This window comes from Lycorma delicatula, chromosome 2, assembly GCF_047948215.1.
Source record: "Lycorma delicatula isolate Av1 chromosome 2, ASM4794821v1, whole genome shotgun sequence".
In the NCBI taxonomy this organism is placed as follows: Eukaryota; Metazoa; Arthropoda; class Insecta; order Hemiptera; family Fulgoridae; genus Lycorma; species Lycorma delicatula.
This window is the reverse complement of record NC_134456.1, coordinates 149099714-149126420: the sequence shown is the minus strand read 5'-3', so window position 1 is coordinate 149126420 and position 26707 is coordinate 149099714. Positions and strand designations below refer to the sequence as shown.

Below are 26707 nucleotides of genomic sequence, written 5' to 3'. Positions count from 1 at the left end.
TATAACTACATTACCAACACAAATGTTAATATTTGAAATTTTGCACTTATTTCTCTGTTGCAGAGAATGTAAGTAATCATTAGACCATGCTTTCCAAAAATCCTTTAGTAATTTTTGTATAAGCTGCCACCTAGCGAGATTATTTGCATTAATACCTGAGAAATCAGGATCAGGTAGGGAAGTTAAACCCACCGGGTTGGTCTAGTGGTTAACGCGTCTTCCCAAATTAGCTGATTTGGAAGTCGAGAGTTACAGCGTTCAAGTCCTAGTAAAGCCAGTTATTTTTACACGGATTTGAATACTAGATCGTGGATACCGGTGTTCTTTGGTGGTTGGGTTTCAATTAACCACACATCTCAGGAATGGTCGAACTGAGAATGTACAAGACTACACTTCATTTACACTCAAACATATCATCCTCATTCATCCTCTGAAGAATTATCTAAACGGTAGTTACCGGAGGCTAAACAGGAAAAACAAAGGTAGGGGAGTTAACGGAATGAAAATTAAAAAATGTCCAGGAGTAAGTGGAGCTGTATAAGATGAAGGTAAATAAAATGGTCTGGAATTTAAACATCTTCTATCTGGATTAACAAGGTGGATAACTCTTCGTAATTTAGAACAGAATTTCCCATGACTCTTCGCAGGTGAAATTTCATACTCTCACAGCGGCTTCCCATAAACTACCCCAACTAGGAGATTACGGGGGAATTATAGACCATTTTATGTTATTTGAGGTGCAGAAAGATTTAATCTTGGAAGTAGCGGTATCGGTTTTAAGAAAATCATAGATTTCTTGAAGATAACGATTTGCACCGCAGAGTTTTTTCCATTATCAGAAAAAATATGGGAAGGCAATCCTCGGCGTCCTACAAATCTTCGTACGGCAACTATAAAACTTTCTGTAGATAAATCAGTCCCAAGTTAAAGGTGTACTGCCTTGGTGCTGAGACATACGAACAATGCGATGTAAGCCTTAATAGTCGAAGGATTGGTAGATCGAATACGCCACCCACCATGACGGATAAGTACTGTACCCGCATAATCAACACCAGTTGACTACTGTAATTGTCTGGAAATTGTGACTCTCTCTTTAGGCAGTTGACCAAATACCTGACTCTGAGACTGAGCTCTAAAACGAAAACAAGTTAATCATTTATGTATGACAAAGCGAATTATGATTTTGGAATTGACAATCCAATATTTTTGCATAAGTGAAGAATGAATTAACTGTAATCCTCCATGGAATAATCTTAAATGTTCATGAGAAATAATCAATCGAGTGAGATGACTATGAGGACTTAAAATCATAGGATGTTTAGCAATTAAAGACAAGTGTGAAAAACTTAAACGACCTCCGACGCGAATAATACCATTTTGATCTAAAAATTGGTTAAGAGAAACTAATTTACTTTTCTTTGATGCAGCAGAATTTTTCCTTAAATCGCTAAATTCTTTAGTAAAATATAATTTTTGTGTTTGAGGATCAAGAACTTCTAACGTGGAATTGATTTCTTCCGGAGAAAGATCTGACAATATATAATTATTATTATTTCTTAAATCATAAATAATGCGACGACAATATGAAAGTATGTTTAATGTTCGTCCGAACGAAGAAAATGGCTTTGAAAGTTCTACAGCTTCTGTAGTTTGAAGAGCAGCTGAAAACACTTTAGTTTTGCTAGACTTCTTCTCTTTCTTGAGCGAATCTGACGGAATCATAGAAATGGTAGATTGATTGGATACATATAATTAACGTAACAATATAATTGAACTTAATAACATATAAGTTTACAAATAAAATAAGCGTTCATCCGATCATTAGTACGCGTGTCCATCCGGACTGGATATACAACACGACCGCTCTGGGTCAGATTCTGACGCCGAATGAATAGAAGTCGCTACATCATAATGACCACACGCCTTGCGGTATTATAACGTAGGACATCGTATGACCACACTTGCCGAAGAGCTCTAGCCCTCGCTAGGTAGCAGCACCCGACGGCAAAAGTGGAACGTAACATCTGCATGACGTATCAAACACCTTAGATACATCTTCATACTTTCAGCCATACAATTTTATTTAATTCCAACAATTTAATACCAGCATAATCTTATCATCCAGGTGGAAGTTCGACTTAGATCAAAAACGATTTGGTTTTAAATATCCTATCCAGTTGCTTTTCTGGTAAAAGTGTTCGGGAAAAAGGAACAAATCACTCTGAGGCTAAATACTACAAGACGTAGGAGCTCAGATCTGATCAGATTAGAGATGCGAGGCAGAGGCCGTGTTGAAATCTCGTTAAAAAAAGTAATGACGCAGGATTAGTAAAGCCAGCCTGGGTTTGAAAAAAAAGTTTCTATGAGTGTCCAGATGAAAAAGAGACATTACCATTCGGCTGGTACTAGTTCCTAAACCTGGGAGGGATTTGGCACTTCCCTCCTCGACCGGCCGCTGGCGATGATTGATGCGCTAGCGAAGGTGCTGGAGCGTATGCTCCAGCAAAAGATAACTGGAGTACTGGAAGAACACTGCGGGCTCTTTGCAAATCATTTTGGATTTCGCTGGAGTAAGTCCACCCTCGACGCCGTGACTGCGATTTGCGATCTGGCGGAGAGAGTCTTAAGGAGAGGTGAGGGTATGATCTATGTCCTAGTCACTTTCAATGTACGTAACGCATTCAACTATATCCGCCATTTAGCAATAATGGAAATACTGGAGGACCTATGTGTCCCTTCTTACCTGCGACGGATGGTGCACAACTATCTCATTGGACGACGGATGATCTGTAGCTTGAATGAGGGTCACGTTGAGAAGAACTTGGACAGAGGGGTGCCGCTCGACCCACCAGGTTGGTCTAGTGGTGTACGTGTCTTCCCAAATCAGCTAATTTGGAAATCAAAGAGTTCCAGAGTTCAAATCCTAGTAAAAGCAGCTACTTTTATATGGTTTTGAATACTAGATCGTGGATACCGGTGTTCTTTGGTGGTTGGATTTCAATTAACCATACATCTCAGGAATGGTCGAACTGAGACTGTACACGACTACAATTCATTTACACTCACATATATCATCCTCTGAGGTAATATCTGAACAGTAATTCCCGGAAACTAGAAAAACAGGAAAAAGAAAACGAGGGGTGTCGCTGGTGGTTGATCCTTGGACCGACTCTATGGAACGCGGCTTATGATGGGGTATTTCGAGTTGTTCTTCCACAATCGGTTACATTATTTGGCTACGCTGATGACAAAGCGTTGCTAGTGAAGGACAATATAGGAGGCCGATAGGAGATAAACAAGATAAGATATAAGATAGGAGTAAAACAAGATAGGAGGCCGCATACAAGATAACAGAGTCGTGTATAAGGATTAGCGAGTAGATGGTTGGAGTAGGACTGGAGTTGACTCCTGAAAAGATGGAGATGATGGTGGTTTCTGCTGCCAAGAGGAGGCCAACTTTACGTTTGATCCCTGATAATAGAGAAACTTGCCCCAGGCGGCTATAAAATATCTAGGAGTCTGGGTTTACTCTCTACTATGGTGTAGCACTGATGTAATCCGTGTCTTTGAGAAAGCGGAGAAAATGAGGCTTATTGCTAGCCTACTCCCAAATACGAGAGGTTCCATCCAACAATGGAGAAAATTGCTTACTGATGTGGTTTATTCAACCCTGCTATACGGTGCTGAGTTGTGGGCGAGCGTTGTTAGATTTGCAACTTACAGGGGTAAATTGAATCCATCCATAGGAGGTGTTACCTCAGAATAACGGCCGCTTATAGAACGATATCCAGGGAGAAGGTGATTGCTGAACTTCCCTCAGTGGACTTGATGATTATGCGGCGAATTAGTAGAAGATATCGTACAAAGATGGCAGGAGCGGTAGGATCGGGCTGAGAAGGGTAGGTGGACCCATCGCCTTATTGGGGACATCAGGGGGTGGTGCCGGAGTACCCATGGAACGCTGGGTTTTGAATTAACACAATTTTTGACTGGCCATGGGGAGATTCAGGTCTTATTTACATAGATTCGGGTTCAACCATTCTGAAAATTGCAAGGAATGGCGAGGTCGAAGAGAACCCCAACATGTATTTGTTCTCTGCCCGCGATTCGCCACGAGCGTAGAGTGATACTGAGGCAACTTGAGATATGAGCACATGTTCCGCCCTGAGGATAGCCTACGGATCCTCGTCATCGGGTGCGGGGGGCGGACAGGTTCTCAGTTGAGAACCTACGGGGTCTCCCGTACGTGTGGGGATCGCCTGGGTGCGATGAGGCCGGGAACACTCTGCTTGCGCGTTTGACGGTGGCCTCCGGTATGTGACGGTTCGAGACTTCTGTCACGACCGCTGTGTGGATCTGTTTTGTGTGCGTGTTGTGAATGTGAGTAACTTTCTGTATTCTGCATGGAACTCGTGCGATGTTGTTTCGGTGAGTGTATTTGATGTGATGTTTGTGTTGATACTAGCGTGTTGTTAGTGTGCAACACTTTGGTTAGTCATGGCTGTGTGTGTGTGGGCGATTCCCCTCTTCTGATAAAATGCTTTCTTAGCGGTACCAGGAAGGGGTGGAGGTTTAGTCGGTATGGCGCAGGTGTACATACACCCTTGGTTATAACTGGCGGTACCTGTTAGATAGCCCGACAGTAGTTAGGCGCCCGTAAATAGGGTACCTTCACCTCTTTAAAAAAACCTCGATAAAAACTGCAGTTCTACGAGCGCCCGGAGGGGGTGGTGTAGCGATCGGACACGCTACGAAGCGGGATCTTCTCCCCTCGGGGGGAATCGAGTTCTACGAGAGCCTTTTATATTCATAAAATAGTTTCAAATCTGCGTCCATCACTTGCATCCTTTAATTTAATTCGATTTCAAATTTTTATATTGAAATTCATGTTACTTAACGATTTCAAGATTATCATATTCATCGCGAAACGCTCGTAAGATCCCAAAAATGCCCTTTTTTACAAGATACTTCATGAGTTTTTAAAAATCGTTTAATTAAACGAGTAGTAAATTTTTTTACAGCGGTCTAACATTTTACTTTTTCAAAAATTTCCTGAAAAGGTTTTTTATATATACACATATTTTTTTATAAAAAATACGGAAACGTACACATAACTGTTGCTTAATAAACACAGATTAATGATTCAAATGATGCGATTACATTTTTTCTACAATTTACTTTTGAAACCACTCGTCAAGTTACATAGTGCTTCGTATAATTAGCATTCTTACAGAATCTAAATTCAAATATCCAGAATGCCTTTCTTTGTGTAGCCATATTACAAAATAATTCCTTAACCCCTTTTAAATATACGTGATTGAACGTAACACGCGTTTTATATTTCATAACATTATAAATAAAGTGATGAATGAATTCAATCCAAAAAAAGTAATATAAATAAAATGTTATCTTTAGATTAAATTTCAATAGGTTAAAGTTTGTAATCAATCTCTTTTTAAAATACAGTTATGTTTTGAAATAATAACTATTTGAAATTGCATAAAAGAAGTAATATAATATTTATTTTATATTATTCGATATACTTACTAGTGTACATAATTGATACACACACGCACACTTTCATACTTAAATGAAATTTTATACAATTCATAGCACCTTTTTTAATTTTACTATTAAATTATTCCTAATTAACCTAATATTTAAATTATACGCGTATAAATGTGATAGAAGAATAAAGTGCGGTCATTTTACGTATTTAATGAAAATAATTAAACCACGGTCAATGCACTGTCACTTGATATGAGACAAGAACATTATACTTTACGAATTTAAAACTAACAAAGTAAATTAGCACAATAATAGATTCGAAAATACAGTATAATTATATTCTTGTATATGAGATGTAATTAAATATAACAGAAAACCTTAAATTAGGATAGATTATAATAGCATTAAAGTAAAAATACCGGTTTTTTTATCACAGAAAAAACTTCTTTTTGTCATTTAATTAACTCAGAAAAAGTGAAAATAAAAATAAGATTTCATATAAACCGAGTTCGGAAACGCTTCATTTTCCAGTTAGAGCTTGCAAAAATTTTTACCCTCCAAGGATAAAAAGAAGCCATACTGAAATTGTTGGAAAATTAAGGGGTAAATTTTATGGTTTTATATGGTCTGTTTTGTTTTTAATACAAATAAAATTTCTTTTACATTCCATTTTTTAAAATATTTTTATTACTAATGATGACGGAAGATAACTACGATAACTACTTATGTTTTAATGTATTCAATTTTTTTAAATTCTATAAAAAATCTAAATCAAAATTTTGTAAATATACCTGTTAACAGTACAGGAGACAGTAACCCACCGGGTTGGTCTAGTGGTTAACGCGTCTTCCCAAATCAGCTGATTTGGAAGTCGAGAGTTACAGCGTTCACGTCCTAGTAAAGCCAGTTATTTTTACACGGATTTGAATACTAGATCGTGAATACCGGTGTTCTTTGGTGGTTGGGTTTCAATTAACCACACATCTCAGGAATGGTCGAGCTGTGACTGTACAAGACTACACTTCATTTACACTCATACATATCATCCTCATTCATCCTCTGAAGAATTATCTAAACGGTAGTTACCGGAGGCTAAACAGGAAAAAGAAAGAGTACAGGAGACAGTAGAACAATTATTTTAATTCGTTTTCATTAACTTATTTTTAATAACCGGTTTTGTTTCTACATATTTTCCAATATTGAATGAAACTTGTTTCGGTATAACGTTATATATACTGGATGTTAATTTTAAAATGAAACCCAAGCAAAATACTTTTTAGAAAAGTTAATACAATAATTTCGAATGAAAAGGTTGGCAGCACTAACTATTGATGTTTTGTAATCAGCTGATATAATTTTATATTTATTTTTTATGAGCAGTTAGTTAGTTATTTTTGGTTATTTGTGTTTTTGTTACGAAGAAATGGTTTTGAACACGGAAAAAAGAATTCTATTGCGAAAATTATCTTTTTTTTTGTGGCAAGAATCTTTTCAACTGCAGTTCCCGGGTAAGAATTTATCAAATAAATCTTCAATTCATCATTTGATAGAGAAATATAAAGAGACTGGTTCTGTCTACAATCAGAGAAATAGCCGGAAACGTCAATACTTATGACGAAACATTGGAGAAGCTTTTTAAATTCATCTAACATATCAGTACGAAGACTTGCGCAACAAAAAGGAATATCTCTGTGCAGTGTCTTTAAAGCTATCCGACTACTTAACTGAAAGCCATATCGAATTCATCTACCGTATAAAAATTACATTCAGTTGATTATACTGCTAGGCTCCACTAATGTCAATGATTTAATCAGTTTGTTCGGGCGAGAATTAAAGTGTTGGATAACGCATTTTTTTTTTTACAGATGAAGCTGGTTTCATTTACGTAGTAGCATTAATAGTCGGAATAATTTTCAACTAGAGTTCCAACAATCCTTACATCCAATCACGAACTCTGCAATTTGTGAAATTTCCAGGCGAAGAATAATTGGCCTCATATTCTTTGAAAACACTCTTAATGCAGACCTCTACCAAGAAGTTGTAACATAATTTATTGTAAATCTAGAATTATACAACCGAGATTCGTGGTTTCAATAAGATGGGGCCACAGGTGAAAAGGTAAGAACAACAATAGACCTTATGAGAAATTTATTTGATGAAAGAGTGGTATCGACTGGCTTATGGCCAGCTAGGTCACCTATCTTTCTCCAGCAGATTTTTTTCTCTGGGAATATCTAAAATGTAATACACACACATCTGAAGAACTGAAAGCCAACAAAACTCAAGAGTTACGATAAATTTGAAGATTTACACTTCGAAAGGTTGAACATGATCTGAAAAGAAGGCTTGCACTGATGAATGAAAATTATGGAAACTTTCAAATTTTTTTTTTTTTAAATTTGATCTCAATATTTTTTTGCACAAATAATTGTAATATTTATAACGAATCGCATTAGATATATTACTTTAAATTGGGATTTTTCTTTAAAAATGGTTGCTTTTTTTGGGTTGCATTTTAAAGCAACCCTTGCTTTTCTGCTACGTTTCGGTCGGTTTGGTTCGGTCGGTAATTAAAATTCTTAAACTCTTCTTCATAGATATTCTTTATAGATAGTTTTTATAGATAAGTTTTATAGATATTCTCAAAATTAAATTAACAAATCTATTTTGCAAAATTTTACTTGTTTACCGGCAATTTAGCGAAGTTATTTTACGTCAGATCTAAAAAATTGTGTTTTGATACACCAATTTTCTTTATTTTACAGTAATTTTCAAAAATACTATTAGAGATTTATTCATATAACAGTTTCCATTTACCAAACAATATTTAATAGCATGTTGGTAAAATTAATTATTAGAGATGCAAAAGTGGATACTGTTTTTTTCATTTTTTCAGATCAAAAACCATGAGAAATCATAAATCCCCTTAATTTAAATTAAATGAATTTCAATATGGCTTGGAGTAGAAAAAATGGCGTAATTTTTCAAAAACTAACTCAAGAACGAAGCATTTCCGGATTCAAGTCTAAATGATTTTTAATTTTCATCTGTAGTAAAAGTCTTGAATTCTTTCAGTTTCTTCGGGAGACACTTTCTATAATCAACAAAACGTTTTAAGTTTTTGTTATGAAAATATCAGATTATAAACTATAATTATAACGATTCATCTATTACGTATAAAACTGTTGGTAAACTAATTAACAGTTGATTTTTTTTTTTGTCATTTGGATATACCACTAATCTTATACGCACTCCTTTCTATTATATTTCACACCTTAACCACTACATAAATACTAACTACATCATATATCTTCTCAAACACCTGTTTTTTTATATTTCAATATTTATTTTCTTTAAAGTTTGCTAAACCGGATGTCTTCATAGACATACTATGTATACGCCCCACCGTTCTAGATTATCTATTTACAAAGATTCCTTTGTTTCTTTCGAATTAAGACCTCTTCATTTCGTATTTTATCAACATCTAATTTTCAACATTCTCCCTCCGTAACACCACATTTTAAAGGTTTCTCTTCTTTCATTTCGATTTTTCCTGTCGCCCATACTTCATTACCATAAAGCATAATATTCACGCAAAATATTTCCGGATTTTTATTTTCCCGGTTATATAGTCATGCAGTAAAATGTACAAGTTAAAGTATATTAACCGGATAAAACTTTGCAAGTCGAGCTTTTTGTAGCTCCTGATGTTTCAAGGCCTCCTACTATACAGTTTTATGGTTGAAAAGTGCGGAAAGCTGCTGTTCTATTTTGTGTTTGATATCTCCAGACTGGATAGACTGATTTAGATGAAATTTGACACAATGTGATTTCTACATAGCGTGCAGTAGCGAGGATGGAGTATCGATGACTTGCTGGCGACGTTGGGTGGGATTCTGGACAGTCTCCCGGGCACCAGAGTGTTGGTTGCCCTGGATGCTAACGCCAAGTCTACCGCCTGGGGTTCACCACTCACAGAACCCAGAGGCGCTGGTCTCGAATAGTTCGCAGAAGCCAGGAACCTCTACCTCATTAATGATGCGGAGCAGCCGCCAACTTTCTCCAGCGAACTGGGAGACAGTTACATAGACGTCACTTTGGTGACGGGTGACTTGCTTCGGAGGATAGGTAGTTGGACTGCCTGGCCCGAGGCCAGTGTGAGCGATCATAGGCTTATAACCTATGATATTGCTTACGGAGGCGGTCTAAGGGCACCAAATCCAGGTCGCTACAACCTAAGGGGCCTGGTTCGACACAGGCTGAGGCGTGTATGCGATGCTGCCTTGCAAGGATTGCAGTGGCGCATGGAGTGTAGGGAGGAGGTGGAATTGATGGCGGAGCTAATCGGCCAGGCCATCAAGACTGGCTGTGACGAGGTCCTACCGCGGCCTAGGCCAATGGACGGACCCGTCATAAGCAGCCAGTCCGCTGATCTGAGCGTGCCTGGAGCCGTCATGACCCCATTTTCCAGGGGGTCGTCTGTGGAAGGCAGACGGAGGCCCGGCAAGAAATGGTGGTCCTCTGACCTTAGCGTGCTGCGCGTAAGAGTTAGGCCCGCGCGGATAAGGTAACAGCGCTGCCCCCTAACGGGGATTATCGTTAACCACGTGCGCGCTGAGCGTCTTCGGATCTGCTAGCGTGCCCGTAATACGCCATCAAGGAAGCGAAACTCAAGTTTTGGAAAGACTCCATGCGCGAGTTGCAGCGCGATCCTTGGCAGCTGGCGAAGACCTGCTACCGACCGAAGCCATTGCACGTGTTGTCCAGTGTTCGATGCGGGTTAGGTAGTCGTGACCACACTCTAACATCTGTGGCGACTTACCGGGCGTTCCTGGATACTCTGTTTCCAGATGCTCCGGAGGGTGAAGCGGAAATCGGCGTTAGGGCGGGTGAACACCATTCCCCGGCGTTCGGACCGTGGAACCCGAAGATATAGACCGAGTGGTTTCTCGAATGGCATTAAAGAAGGCACCGGGGATTGACCAACTTGACCCAAATATTTTCCACCATCTATTGCCTGTCATAAGAGAGCCACTCGGCAGACTGTTCACGGGATGCCTAAGCTGGGGCTGCTTTCCGGTTTGCTGGAAGGTGGCTTTGGTGAGGGTATTCCTGAAACCTGGAAAGGATCCTGGTGAGGTCGGCAGTTATCGACCCATCAGCCTCTTGCCGGTTCTCGGCAAGTTGTTTGAAAGGCTGGTTGTGGAACGGCTCGAAGAAAGCATCGATATGAGCTGTATTCTAAATCGAGGCCAATATGGCTTCATGAAAGGGGATGGCACCGAGGATTGCATCTTAAATGCTCTTACCGAGGTGGAAAGCGCCGACTGCAAATATATTTTGGCTATTTTTATTGATATAGAGGCAGCATTTCCTTCCTTGTGTTGGAGTTCTGTCCTCTATACTTTGGAACGCCGCAATGTTCCCGAAGCCATGCAGGCCGTGGTACGAGACTATTTGTCTAACCGTACGGCACTGTTTAAAGATACGGGCACAGGGGAAGCCCGCAGGGTTCCGTTCTCGGTCCCCTGCTGTGGAACCTGGTGTTCGACGGATTTCTGGGGTTGACATTCCCAGAAGGAGTCACGGCCCAGGCTTTCGCCGATGACTGTCTCCTTTTAGTTCGTGGAAATTCACGACCGCAGCTAGAAAGTAGAGCGCAGGCGGCTTTGTCAACCGCCGAAGGCTGGATAGACATTCAAAATTTAAAGATTTCTGTGCCCAAGACGAAGTTTATACTTCTGAAGAGCGCAGACAAATTATCGTGCAGTCGAAACCCCAACATTAAGTATAAAGGCTGTGTAATCAGCCGAGTAAGGGTTCATAAGTACCTAAGTGTTTTGTTTGATGATAAGTTGCTTTTTAGCAACCACATTAAGCAAGTTGCGGCGGACGCTGTCTCTGTGATGCACAAACTTAGAAGGATTCCTCGAAAGGATTACGGGTTGTTGGGTCGCCAAATGTACTTGGTGTACCGAGGTGTTTTCAAGAGTATGATCGCATACGCAGCGCCAGTTTGGGCGCACCGAGGGTTGACAGCTGGTTGACTGCGACCGAGGCGTGGCGGTTTAAATTGCCGTCTTTTAATATATAACTTCATAGTTTTTAATTTGTAACAAGGGGTGCGCCTCCCCGATTTAGTTTTAATGTGGACAAGTGAGCGGTAGGGACACTTAAGCGGGTGCTGTACGGCACCCTGCTTAACTGCTCACGCAAGTTAGGAGCTCACTAGAAGCATTTAGGAAACGAGGTCGCAAATCTGTTTCAGAGGCACAGTAGCCGTTTTGTCTATGCTCTAGGGCGACCAAATGGGGTGGTGGCGGGAAAGATGCCAGCTAACCAAACAATAGAGTGCAGTAATGCCACTATTAGGTTTGGTCAAAATCGATCAAGGGAGACATGACCTTATGGATCCCATATGTCAAAGAATCGGTACATTTGTTCACATAATTTAATACCGCTTAGGCAACTCAGATACTTTCTGATGATGTTTAGGCTTACTAAAAATCTAGCAATTGAAGGAAATGGGCAAAGAACTTTTTTTTATTGTTTACCGTTTCTGGACAAAATTTAAACTCTTATATTATAATTATACAGGGTGTACAAAAAAGAATATCGGAACTATAAAGTATTTATGTCTCTTTACTTTGATTTATCATAAATAAAATGGAGTTTTGTCCCAAAAGTGTTCAATTTGAACATACGAGCACCTTTCGTCACGCAGAATACATCTAACTGACAGCAGAGTTCGTCACAACTTAAACCAGCACGTATATGAAAACGATAATTGCTTTAACTCTGTACCTTAAAAAATATACATGACAAGGTAGTGGAGGCACATACACAGGATCCTTTATAAACCTCAAAGGAAAACATCACGTGAGATCAAATCGGGTAACCTTGCAGACCACGCATACATACTCTGTCATCGGGTCCATGCCAACCGATCCAATGGTTAGGATTTCGTCATTCAATCCATCCCGTTCAGAGTTATGCCAGTGAGGAGACACATAATCTTGCTGCCAAATAAAATTCTTTGGTCCATCTTGCAGTCGAGGAAAGAGATATTCACAATATATTCAAATAAGCACCCCTGTTACGCTCGGTGAAAAAGAACACCCCGCAAAGATGCCTTGGGATATCGCATAGAAAACTATTAATTTTAACAAATCCTTTTGCATTATAAAAATTCATGACTATTTTCTGACTTTTCTGAGATTCGGTCAGTGAGCGTTAACTTTTCCACTAAGGTGAAATGTCAATTCATAACTAACCAAAATACGATGAAGAAAGACGTCATCTTCATGTTGCAGCATTAAAATCACGAAGTCGACATGCACAGTGTAGTCGGTGGGTTTCAAAGCCTATTACAACTGTGAACAGTATGGATGCATTTGTAATCTTTTCCTTAAAACATTCCACAGTGTCATCCCCGGAATTGCTAGTTCGCGGGCGGCCTTCCTATTAGATTGTTTAGGACTACGCAGGAAAGACTCCCTGACACCTTAAAAATTTTCTTCAGACAACTTCAGTCCTCCCAGACAGACACTGTCATCCGGTCTGACCGATTTTTCTGTCAACTAATGTTGAAGATCGGTTTTAAACCCATTTTTCCATTAACTAATGTTATTATCGCTCGGACAATCATAATTAATCTTTCTATGAAACGCACCTCCGAACTCTAACCACAGGATCACATTTAAAAAACGACAAAACACAGAATGCTTTCAATTCAGGGATCGCTATCTTTGGTTGTGGTGCTGTAATGCGGGAATGACGACCATACGCGCAACCAAAACTGTCCCTTTTTACGCTTTGAGTCTAGCCTTCAATTAACACTGTACACCTTATCCAAGAGATAAAACAAACTGAAAACCCTAATATTATTTTTTGTACCACCGGTACGATATATATACTATTTTGTTTATTGAAGCAATTTCAGTCAGAAGTGGGGGAAAATAAGCTTTTTTTTTTTTTAGTTACAGTTTTGCTTGTTATCCTCAGACTGGGCTACTTTTGAAATTATGTCACTGATACCACTTAATTTTGGTTACAATTGATCAAGGGAGGTAGATTCGGTTTCAGTCAGTCCTATATCTCAAAAATATGTACTTAACATTTCTTTCAGCCTTACTTTAATGTTCCACTTCAGTTTCCTCATAAAAATCAGTTTTTTCTTTCTCTTCCTTTCTATCATTTCATTATTATTTTTCTTATTTATTTAAAGAATAAAACCTACGGTAAGAAATTATAATTATAATTAGCAGAATAAATGATCAATTATAATATTAACATATCATACCTTAACGATAGTTCCAACACCTGTTGAATCACCACCTTGATGAATTTCTAAAATTTCCTTGTCCATACCTTCCAGCAGCATCGGATCTGTTCCGTTGCCCCCTTGGCTTAAAAGTCGCTCCTTCATTTCGTGCAGGTAGGGGCAGCGCTGCATCCCTAAAAAATTAAAGAGAACAATAAATCTTTATATAAAAGTAATTATATAATTATTAATTAAGGTAAAATAATTTTAACAAGTAACTAATTTTTTTTAAAAAAAAGCCGACTGAAAACCAAAATTTGTATAAAAAGAAAGGTCAAATGTTGTAATATGTTCGAAGTCCTTCCAAACTAAAAAAAACATGGCACAGCAGTGAACTAATAATATCCGTATGGTCATTTTATGTAGAATATTTTATTTGAATAACAATTAAGTTTATTTTACTATTGCCTTGTGAAAAAATGATAACTGAATGTATAATATACAATTGTATTTCGTCTTCAGTCGTTTGACTGATTTGATGCAACTCTTCAATATTCCCTATCTATTGCCAGTCGTTTCATTTCGGTATACCCCTTAACATCCTACATCCCTAACAATTTGTTTTGTTTATTCCAAACGCTGCTCACCAACACAATTTTGCCCGTCTATCTTTCCCTCCAATATCAAAGCGACTATTCTAGGACGCCCTAAGAAGTGTCCTTTAAGTCTGTCTCTTCTATTAGCTACATTTTTAAAAATGTTTCTTTCTTCAGCAATTTGCCGCAACAACTTATCCGTTATTCCGATTTTTAACATACTCCTATAGCACCACATTTCAAAAGCTTCTAGTGTTTTTTTCTTAGGTACTCCGATCGTTCAAGTTTCACTTCCATGTAAAGCTACGCTCCAAACATGTACTTTCAAAAAGTTTTCTTGTTTAGATTAATTTTTGATGTAAGCAAATTATATTTCTGACTGAGAGCTCGTTTCGCCTTTGCTAATCGGCATTTTATATCGCTCCTGCTTCGTCCATCTATAATAATTATGATAATTCAGCTATAATAATGCTCGAAGAAGTCGACCAATGTTTTAATAGAACAGTACTAAATAAGGTCAAAACGCATAGACCATTTGACTTGTCCCTCCGTTTGTATTTATTAGAGAAAATGATTTAACAATTAGGTCTTAATCTGAATCCCAGAATATATTATGGCTTTAATTGTTTTATTTAATTGTTCTGAAACCAAATAAATTGAATTTTTTTGTTTAGTGTACACAAAATAATGAAAAAAAAACGCAACGGTCGTAAGTCAGTGGTACAAGATGATAATTTGGACGACATTCATCGGTCGATTTAACATTTCTCAGAAAAGTCATTTGGGGAACTTTCTAAACAGACTGTTCTTTCGGTCGGTATGTTTAAGGCTCAAAAAATTAAACTTACGCTCGGATCAAATTTAAATGATGCAAGAACTCTGAGATTCTGGCTTTAACAGACGACTTCTGTTCTGTAGGTGGTTCAAATGTTCACTCAAGCTAGTGTGTACATAGATGAAACGTGGTTTAATCTTTCTGAATTCATTAATAGCCAAAACAATAAAGAATGGACTATGGAGGTAGAGAATAAATATGATAAATATGTATCATGATAAATATGTAGATATTTATCATGAAGAGCCATTGCATTCTCAACGCGTTGGTGTCTGTTACAAGATTTCAAGACGAATTAATTGCATTACGTTATTCAGAAGTAATTAAAAACTTCGTAGCCTCACTTGAAAACCACTGCTGGACGATCCTACATATCATACAGCCCGATTTGACTACGGAGTTATGTGAATTTTTTAATTACTGTGTAATTTCCGCAGACTACGGTTTCTACGATCCCCGGATCTCAAGCCACCAGATTTTATTTACTGTGTCACCGTTTTCTAGAAAGACTTTGACACACTTTGGATGAATAGAAAGAAAATACTGATGCTAGTATCTCTAAAATCACTGCAGCAACTCTTTAAAAAAAGTTAAACTGAACATGAAGAAACGAACTGACGTCTGCATCAATGCTCAAAGTAGACGGATATTTTGAACTTTTACTGTGACATGTAGATGGGAAAAAATTTTAAATATAGTCTGCTTAGTTTAGTTTCCTGAATCGTACAATTAAATTAATCTTGTCATTAAATAAAAATAATTTGTTTCAACGTAGGTTACATTACTTTATGAACAACATGTAAGCGCGCAAGTACGTGTATGTGTGTGTGTGTGTGTGAGCGCGCGCGGGTGTGAGAGAGGGAGAGAGGAAGAGTGAAACGGAGAAAGAGAGCGAGAGAGTATATATATTCTAAATGAATTGGGAATCTCCTCCCTTTTACTAGTCTTTTAAAATCCAACAAAGTAATTTCACACTGCATTCGATCTTTATTAGATTAGCTCAGCACACTTATGGAGAGAATAAACAAATTATCTATTATGAAATATAAGAAACAAGAAACCATAAAACAAACTATAATGAATTCTGATACTGAGATCTCTACACCGGAAATAGTTACATATGTGAAGCCCAACAAATGATAAATCTTATTTTTAACTTTTTTTAACAGATCTACAATCGAAGAGATTTTCAAATAGATTAAGCGTATATCCATTTTGACAGTAAAGAAAATATCCATTTTGACTAGTTTCGGAGTTACGTCTGTACGCAAGTACTTTTTTTTTATAATAAAAAAATTCAGTGTATGAAAATGAAAAAAAAAACTTAAATTTCATTTTTTATTATATTTTTTTTACATCATAATTGACGCTGAATAACATAAAATATGTGAAGCATAAAGTTAATAATAATTTAAATTCAAGGATGAATATAACAAATAAATTAACGTTTTAATTAACAACCATACAAGAAAACTACATTAGCATAAAATACATACAAATTAAACGAATGTTTCCAATTTCCCACATATTGTTACTAAATTACCGTATATATATATATATATATATATGTATATATATATATGTGTGTGTGTGTGTGTGTGTGTGTGTGTGTGTGTGTGTGTGTGTGTGTGTGTGTGTGTGTGTGTGTGTGTGTGTGTGTGTGTGTGTGTGTGTGTGTGTGTGTGTGTGTGTGTGAACACAAACACAAAGAGGATATTAATCAAATATAGCAACCCTTAAATAACTATTCAACTCAACTTTTCTATGTTTTCAAATACATAGAACTTAAATTTAGCAAATATTCTACCTCAGACCAACGATTTTTTTTTTCATTGTAAGACCATTAAACCTATATCAAATATTTTTAATGGAAAAGGTAGGTTTTTGACACACTTTTACAAATCTGATGTGGACACAACTTCCTTGTACGGATATTAAATTACATACACACATTTTCTTTTAAATGAGAAGTACATTAAAATTTTATTTCATTAACTTCTAATTTTTTTTTTCATACTTTTTTTAAATTGTTGTTATTGAATTATTATTTATCGTATTCCGTTGAAATATGAAAAACGAAATTTTTCGCGTTTGCAAAATTTGCTTTACTTCGTACAAGGAAGTAAAAAGCATTTAAAAAAAAAAACATTTTTGATGTTAAAAATTCGGATTTGTACAACCGTAACCAAAATTGGTGCCATTTAAATTTCTTCGCTACTAGTGGCTACTGTACCTCTTAAATAACTGATTAATAGTAAAAACCTAAAATAAATAAATAAAATTTATTAAATATTCTCAAAACTATCTATTACGTATAATCTACTACTTGGGGTGTACCAGTACTATAAACGATTTTTGAAACTAGCTGTGACAAATATTAAATTGCTTCATTTTGGTTAAGTTGTCGTAATTCGAATGTTTTACTCAAAATTGTTGTTTTATAATTCATTTCAATTCAGTTTTCTTTGTTTAGTAGTTGAAAAATTATATAAAGGTACTCATATTTTGTTAGCCTATATGTATTTCTTTTGGTATCATATATCTATGTACAAAATACTGTAACTTATAGAGTGAATATATTTGTACAATAATTAACCTATGGAAATTGATGTTGAATTAGTAGCTGTAACGGAAAAGTAGGACAAAGTAGTAGTAGATTGTAAACGTTTAGTATATAAAATTTATGAGGCTAGAGATATCGGTTTTTAATAAATTATATCATTTTCCATGCCAAAAAAAAAAAAAAAAAAAAAAAAAAAAAAACAGCAGATAAATTTAAAAACTAGGAACTAAAATTTTTAATATCTTGTACTTCTAAATAAAACAATTTATATATTCATAAATACAAGATGCGCTAGATAAAGTTCAATTCGGTTTTAGAAAAATCATTACAACACAAAAACTAAGTTGCCAGATTAATTTTAGAAGACAGACTAAATATAAAAAAATTGTCAAATACACGCATTTCATAATTTAGTATACACTATAACTTTTTAATTTGTAATAAGAATATTTTTTAAATACATTTCAAAATAAGGAGTTATAATCGTTTCCAAAAAGTATCTATAATATTTATTCAACATTGTATGATCGTTTGAATCAGTTCCTAGACGATCTGCAATTTGTACGAACGGTAAAGTAAGTCATGCGATATATTTTTCGAACATTTAAACTATGCGACAGTAACAGCGGTTAATAGTTGGTTTTTTTATTCATATTAAAACCTTTTTGAAGCCTAAAATTTAAGAACAGACTTATAAAAAAAAAGAAATAAAGATATAGCTATAATATAAAATACAGTGAAAATATTCACATATGTACGGTTATAATGTGATGAGTTTTCATTTTATTTTTAATTAATATTTGTCACAGACATAAATATAAAATTATACATAACTTGTATTTTCTTACCAGTAAGATTTGCATGAATCATAAAAATTACCTGAAAACCATTATGTCATGTTTTAAAGTAGATAGCATTTTTAATTTAAGATAATAACAATAAATCATTTTCCTTAGACAAAATACTACAATATTTATGCCTCACAAAAATTATTTATTTGTGTCACAAATTCTCAACACAAATGAATGTATATAATTATATCGTAACAAGACCGGTATAACAGACCTGAGTAACGGATTCCTACCAATTAAGAAGAAAAGAAGTAGAAAATATAATAATGGAAGAAATTCAGAAAGGGACTAAACGAGACACTTTTAGTAAAGGTAACAGGTCCGTTTAACAATCGTCTTTTGCAATACTGCTCACTGACACACCTAAATAGATGTTTGTTCCGTGAGAAGAGTTACCGGACCAGGGAAGGAATTTCATGGGAAAATGTGAGGGTGGGCGGTCATTCTCAAACTTCGAGTTGGGTCCGTGCGGCACGTAAAAAGGATATGAGAATAAATACTCCGGAGAAGACCAGCTGAAATCAGTCCAGGCGAGACGTTATGATGTGAATCTGCGAGGAGAGTTCTGCGAGATGTCAGTCAGCGAGAGTATTCTGCGTGGAGATCAGTAAAGAAGCGAATTTCTTGGCGTACAAGTTTGACAAGATTGGGGTGACGTTACAAGTAACTCCAGTACATGAAAACAAGAAATGGTTCGGTGAATTACTCGTAAACTAAAATGAAAGAAACCATGTACTAAATCCCATTCGTAAACTGTTAGAGTAGTTTTATTTATGAACAGCAAAGGTATTTGCAGTAAAAGAACTTTATACTTGTTTTATCTATTGTAGTATTGTTGTTAATACAAGACTAATGGTTAAATGACTAGCGGTCATCACAACGGTTCATCAACTTCCTGAGCCCAACAAAGAAAGACGGCTACTATATTGTCAATGGTTCCGTCGATTTCTGCGTGAGGGAATTAATGTTATGGATTCGTTATTTTTCACAGATGAAGCACGGTTTCATTTGGATGGCTACGTAAACAGCCAAAACAGTAGAATTTGGAGTGCTGAAAATCACCACGTTTATCACGAAAAACAATTGCACCCGCAGAAGTTGGGCGTGAGGTGCGAGTTTTTTTCGAGTACCATTAATGCAGAACGATATCAGGATTATTTTATTTCAGTTCATTGCACTGTTGGCTACAACATGACGTGCGACATCGCACTACGCAGGTTCAACTTCTGATTTCGTTGACAAATTCTTTGGTAATCGTGTTATCGGTCGAGGCTTGTGGCCACCAAGATCTCCAGATTTGACTGCGGCGGATTTTTTTCTATGGGGTTACCTCAAAGAAAAAGCCTACAGTAACAAAACCACGAACACTTGAACAATTGAAAGTCAATATTGAACAAACTGTATTAAATATCCAGCCACAAACTTTGAAAAAAGTTGTAAGAAACGCTGTAAAAAGAATTTAAGCTTGTATTCAAGAAGATGGCGGCCACTTCCAACATTTACTCTAAATGGAAGGTAATCGCGACGGTAATAATCAAAATTACATTTATATTTACAACATGCCTTTTTATTATTTCAATACCTACTAATATAAGGTTGGGTTGCGTTTTATATGGGACACCTGTATATGTTTATGTTTAAAAATTGAAGCTGAGCTTCAAATATTTCTGCGTACTTTACAATAAAATGCACATTTATAAAACGTACCCTTTTATTTACATTTTTTCAAGTGATGTACATAGGAAAATCATTTTAGTTTCAAATAAAACACGAAAAAAACATTATCTTAAAAGTTTACTAAGAATCATTGATAAAAAAAAATCCTCATACATGTTTAAATTATTCCCTCATCCATAATGGAAAAGAAAACAGAAAATAAGCATAAAGGAGGGTAATAATGAATCTTCATTGGTGCAATATACAGTAGCATCAAGGGTCAGGGGAAAATGTTTATTCCTCTGGGTATGATAACGGTCGTGCCGAGTGAAACGGTCGACTGAATGTCGAGCTCATCAAGTTTCCAGACAGAACAACACGATTATAAGGCATTCAATATTTACGTAAGAACAAATTGACGCAAGCCCAATAAAAAAAAAGTTTTATTAAACCATAAATTTTTTTATTAATTATTTAAAGTAAAAAAAAATAGTAAATTTAAAGTTAAATATCTGCAAAATGGATTGTGGGGCTGGATGTGAATAAATGAGTAGCAACTCGACCAAGTATATTTCGTAATCCTTTTTGATAATCGGTGCAATTCAAAAGAGACAAGACTTAATCTTTTCTATCTGTAAAACACGGCAACTCTTTTTTTTGTGATCTGTCACAACTTAGCTCATAGCCACCCTTCAATCAGATCGAATCTCAGTTGATCTTTTTGTTTGCCCATCCCTTTCATTTTAAAATCATCAGTAAGGTGAAATCCTTTTCCTTCATAAATATATGCATGTCTATAAATTATATATTTCCTCTTTCAAACAATTTTTTTTATTAATTTCAACAACATACACATCAGACTAAAAAAAAATATTTTTATTTAATTCTTTTATCAAGGTTAATTTTTTTATAATTTGTTATTTTAATAAGTGATAGAAAGAAAATCGAAGGAATAAATTCAAGAACTGTGGAAATTTTAAAAGAAGAAAGTGGTAAAATAACAATGAAAAGAGATAGGATGGAGATCACCGAATCTCCACCCACGCTGTTAGTAATAGATAACGGGGCTTAGGTTAAAACATAAGGCTGCCGACGAAGGTAAGCTTTTATCTTTTTTGCATATTTTATTTACTTAACTACGTTTTATATTAGGATAAAAGTAACTCCGCTCTTAAACAAAGTTTTATGACGTTGTTATGGTTGAGGTATGCTATAAAATAAAGTAAAATGTTTGCGACTAAACTTCATGAAATGAACACTACTGCTTAGTTTATTTCTTATACTACGTTTACCTGTCATTATCTGTAAACGAAGCAACGTTCTGAATATGTAATATCTGAATCGAAAGAGGATGCACGCAAACTCACACATACTTTAATAAATTGAAAAGAAAAATAAATACATGACAAATCTACAAAGATGAATCTATCTCAAAATTAATTATTTAAATTTCTCAACTGTAGAAACTAATTAAATATATGTTTATAACTGTTTAACAAATTGTATATTACCAGTAGTATACAAATTTCAATTACTACTTTTAAATTCCACTGTTTACTTACTTTTTAAATTTCACTTACTTACTACTTGTTATTATTATTATTATTATTATTATTACTGCTTTTACTTTTTTTCCAGTAATGCTCAGTTGATGCACAGGATGGAATGAATGGCTGGACGGGCGATTGGCTTTATGCTACCTTTTATTTTCTTCTTAATCTCTCCCTGGATCGGATAAGCGGTTAAGCATTCACGGATGTGCTCAATCCAGGGGCGTGTTCTTTTGTTTCCATTGACCTTCCCGCCCACCGGATATATTTCGGGCACGGCAGGTCGGTCCGTCGTAACTGGAAGGAACTAATCCATTTCATCTTTGTGTATCTCAGCTACGAGGACGGGAGGCCACCGAACCCGGCGATGCTGTTCCCGGCCACCCTACGTCTCACAGCCTCGGTTTTTTTTCCGCGTTTATCTTCTTCCATTATTCTCTTTTTTCACCGCTGTCTTTCATATCAAAAGAAGGCTAATACTACCCAACCAATATCTTATTGGAGGCTTTACACCCGTCGTTGATGAGTCCCGGCCTCCGGTCCGGTGTCCCGTTCTGCCACAGTCAAGGCATTTGCTCGGTTCTCGGCATCTCCGTGCGAAATGACCATCACCTCCGCAGTGGAAACATAAGTTTGCGCGGTTTTGTCCCGTGCATTCCACAGCCCGATGCCCTAAGCGCCAACATCTAAAGAATTTGATTTCTTCCGCCCGCTGCTCGATTCGGCACGAGTGCCATCCAATTCCTATACGCTCTTTATTGCTAAGCAGCCTCGCACTATTTACCGGCACCCATACTGTAGCATTTTAAGTTTTCCCCATAGGCGGGCCTCATTGACGATATCCACAACTGTGTTTCCGTTCCGATCTTCTTCATTATCGCCACCTGGACCTCCTCCGCCTTAAATGTCGGAGTCCAGTCCATCAAGATGAAAAGCAACCATACGTGAAGTTCTTTTCCGTTCGCCTAAGACAGCATCCTCCACCTTCATCGCCAACCGATTGACCATTTCCTCCTTCCTATTGTCTGTGTCCTTCATTCTGATCTGCACTGTTTCTTCACGACCCTTTTTTACGGATACAATATCCTCGGCAAAGTCCTCGCCCCCTGTTTTGACATGACACAATAGTTCCACATAACTCATTCCCTGTTTTGCTATCGTTACTACCTTCCTAGGGGGTCCCCTGGTAGAATTACTCGGTAACTTTTTGTTTAAAGTCTTTCTAAAGTACATTAAGAATAAAATAATATATTTGAGTGTTAATTTAGTATATTGATCTTAATCAACCTTTTAATCGATAAAAAATAAAGAAATAAAATTTAACATTTTCGGTCTGAGGTTACGACAACCTTAACGAAAATGATGGCCATTTAACATTTTTTACAACTTTTAAAAAACTACTTAACCAAGAAATATTTAAAACAAAACAAGCATATCATCTTTTTAAAACGATATATTTTTTTGTACGAGACCAAGTGTGTTATAGGCTACATATAAAACAAGCAACATTTGAAAGAAAATAGCTTTGGTTTAGGCAGTTGAAACCTGAAGCTTGTTACATCAAAATGTTTATTTTAAAATGATACGTCTCAATCCACCCCTTTCCATTTAAAATTTTTGATTTTTCTCACCGGGGATTCCTGGGTGTTTGGGGTACGGTCTCATACCGAGGGAAAATTATTAAAATTACTATTTTGAAATTATAAAATTTGCTAAATTTTCTTTTTCAGTTTACTACTGAATAGATTTTTATGAGCTTTTTTATTTCATTAATATTTTATAAGAAAGCAACATCTAAAGAGGTTTTGGTATACAAAAAAAAAAAATAAATATATTAAGGCTTATTTTAAAAAACAATTCTAATAATGCTTTAGTTAATATGCATTAAAAAGTAAACCACAATCATTTTTAAGCAATTAAATTAATGTAGGTCTCATGTAACTAAAAATAAAAGTGTGGAGCGTTCAGGGCGTTCATCTTTAGATATGGCCTTAATGGTTCAGCAAGCTTTAAAGCCCTTCTTATAATGCGCAACGATGAACGCCTCCACGCTTTTATTTTTAATCACGTAATATCAACATTATTTTGAAGGTTGAAAAAGGTTTACTTTTTAACGTACTAAGCAAAAGTGTTCTTTAAAATAAATGTTAGATTCAAAATCTTAATTTAAAAAAAAAATATTACACTATATTATTTTTAAGCGCACATTAGAATATACATATCATATTTTTATTCAACGTAAGATCTGTTATTCCAGACTTTAAATAAATAATAAATATGCTATTTACTATAATTTCAATAATTATCAATTAAGTAATAGTGGATATGATTCATTACCATGTTGCCATTGGGTATGAAGCTACGTGCAAAATTTCAAATCAGTTGGAAAAATTTATTATAAGATTTGATCCGTGAGAACAAACAATAGGGGTTAAGTAAAAGCTTTTAATAGAAATAAAGACACTGCGATATGCCAGGAAATAATTTCCTTCCAATAAATATCAGCTGAAAAAAAATCAAATAGAAATTATTAGCGTGTTTTTCAAATATTGTTAACACCTCTGAAGGAAGGAATGAAAGAGTATGGAATGAAAATAAATAAAGGAAATACTTAAGTAATGAAAATAAACAATAATCGGATTTAGTAGTATGAATAAGTAAAGGAAGAATAGAAAAAGTAAAAAATTACATTTACTTGGGAACTATAGTGACAGAAGACTGGACGATCATAATGGAAATAAAAGGTAGAATAGCGATGGTAAAGGAAACCTTTGGAATGAAATAGGAATTATTATATAATAAAAATGTTAATTTAATTATTAAAGAAGAGGTTAGCCAAATTTTATGTATGGAGTGTCCTGTTGTATGGATGTAAAGAACGGACCATAAGGAAAATGGAGTGGGACTGGATTGAGGTTTTTGAGTTGTGTATATGGAGAAAGTAAGATGGACGGATAAAGTGAGAAATGAAGAAGAAATGAACAGGATTAAAGAAGAAAGAGCACTTATGTAGGAAGTTCAAAAAGGGAAAGGAAACTGATTAGAACATATGATTAGAGGAAGTGGAATCTTGACAACTGAATTGGAAGGGTCAGTAGAAGAAAAAAAAAGGATAAAGTTAGTAGAAGAGATGAAGAGTGGAAACTACAAGGAGATGAAAGAGAAGTCTTAGGATAGGGGTGAAAGAAGATAGCGTGATAGAAGATAGTCCTTACCCTAACGCTATCGAAAATAAACATATCATATTTTCAGAAATAATACAATTCTTATGATTATTTGTTGTATAATGAATCAAATCGGGTCGGTAAGAGTTTTGTAACAAATTTTTCAATTTTTTGCTTATTATATGGAACACTTAAACATTGTTTATTATCTATTAATTGTAAATCTATTGTCCATTACATATATTTAACATGTATTTTTTTTTTTAAATTCTAAATTAATAACAGATTTTGATAATAGAACTGCCATGTCTTCCCTTTTTTGATATCTGTATCATATTGTTAAAAATATTTTTATTTATATTACAGAAATTTTTGTTTTTTGAGCGGAAGAAATGTTATCTGCGAGACTCTTACCGTACGGTTTACAATTTAATTGTAGCTTTTTTGGATTTTAATGAAAATACAAGATAAAGAACTGTTTCATTAAGTAAAAAAAAAAAAAAAAACTAAGCATAATTAAATCATATTATGTTTTTAAACAAACTTTATATTAATGAAATATTTTCAGTAAATAAATAACTTTTTAATCTAACGTAATAAAGTAAGGTAATCTCCTTATTAATGTGTCACTAACCGCAGGCATTATAATTTCAATAAAAAAATAATACTATCGTAATACTGATATGGTAACAGGATTATGCTAAAAGATTAATTTACAAATTTAACCGCAATGAAGAATAGAAAATAAACAAAATCGTGGACAGCTGTCATGTCATCACAAGTAGATGATTACTCCGGAACTGTTCGTGTAGAATATATTTTATCAATTCACAACTGACAGACCAGAGTAACTTAATTTATCTGTATACGTGAATGTTTATTACGTAAAATTATTTTGTAATTAATTTTAACAACGGACGTGTCTAAATTTAAATTTATCCTTATCTTTACAATAAAGTCTAATAATCTACGTATAAGGATACACCACAAATGAGACTGCAACGAATGGAAACACATTTTGTTTTATCAGTTAATAACTACCACGTTTTGTGCGAATTTTAAATACTGTGAAAATTGTACTTCAAATAATTAATTCACCATTTAAGCTAGAAGCGATTGTGCCGTAGCAATATGAAATAGAAATTTTGTAGCGTAGGAAAGTTCCACGCCTAACCAGGATTCGAACCCGCGATTTCCGGATGAAAAGCTGAGATGCTACCATTCTACCACGGAAATTGGCGAAATTAGATAACGATATGTGAAAAAGATTTTAGATTAAAACACAGCATCGGTTATTTTTTTTAATTTTATTTCTATTTCCAGGAAAACATAAGGTTGCATATATCAATACACCATGAATAATACTGAATTTTATTGCGTACAATGCAATTGATATTCAGGCCTCCCTTCATTTTATTCAACAAGGATTGACTGGTATTTACAACATCATGATTCTAAGAGCAATTAATTCATGATATTTGTCTTTTTGCAGTAGATGCTTTACATAGTCAAAACCATAAAAAAATTAGGATAAATAGATTTTGTACAGAATGAACGAACACAGACTAAATAAATGTTTATTAAACTGTGAGAGCAAAAGAGTAACCGCGGGTACCTACAACAAATGATGAAAGAATTACAGAACTTAGGGACCCAAGAAATGAAAAACAGAAAGCTATTTACAAAAACAATATATTAAGATGAATTTTAAACGGTGAGGA

The 26707-nt window shown here is 35.4% G+C and overlaps 1 protein-coding gene across 6 annotated transcripts in view; it reads right to left on the bottom strand.

The window, feature by feature from the left end:
* The window catches only part of LOC142319313 (proton channel OtopLc-like), a 422996-nt gene that overhangs the window by 174160 nt on the left and 222129 nt on the right, over positions 1-26707 (bottom strand). For all 6 annotated transcript variants that reach the window (XM_075356452.1, XM_075356451.1, XM_075356448.1 and 3 more), the window contains exon 2: positions 13811-13965. In XM_075356452.1, the coding sequence (XP_075212567.1) occupies positions 13811-13963 (153 nt within the window). In that variant the 5' untranslated portion in view covers positions 13964-13965. The remainder of the gene's footprint in view (positions 1-13810; positions 13966-26707) is intronic.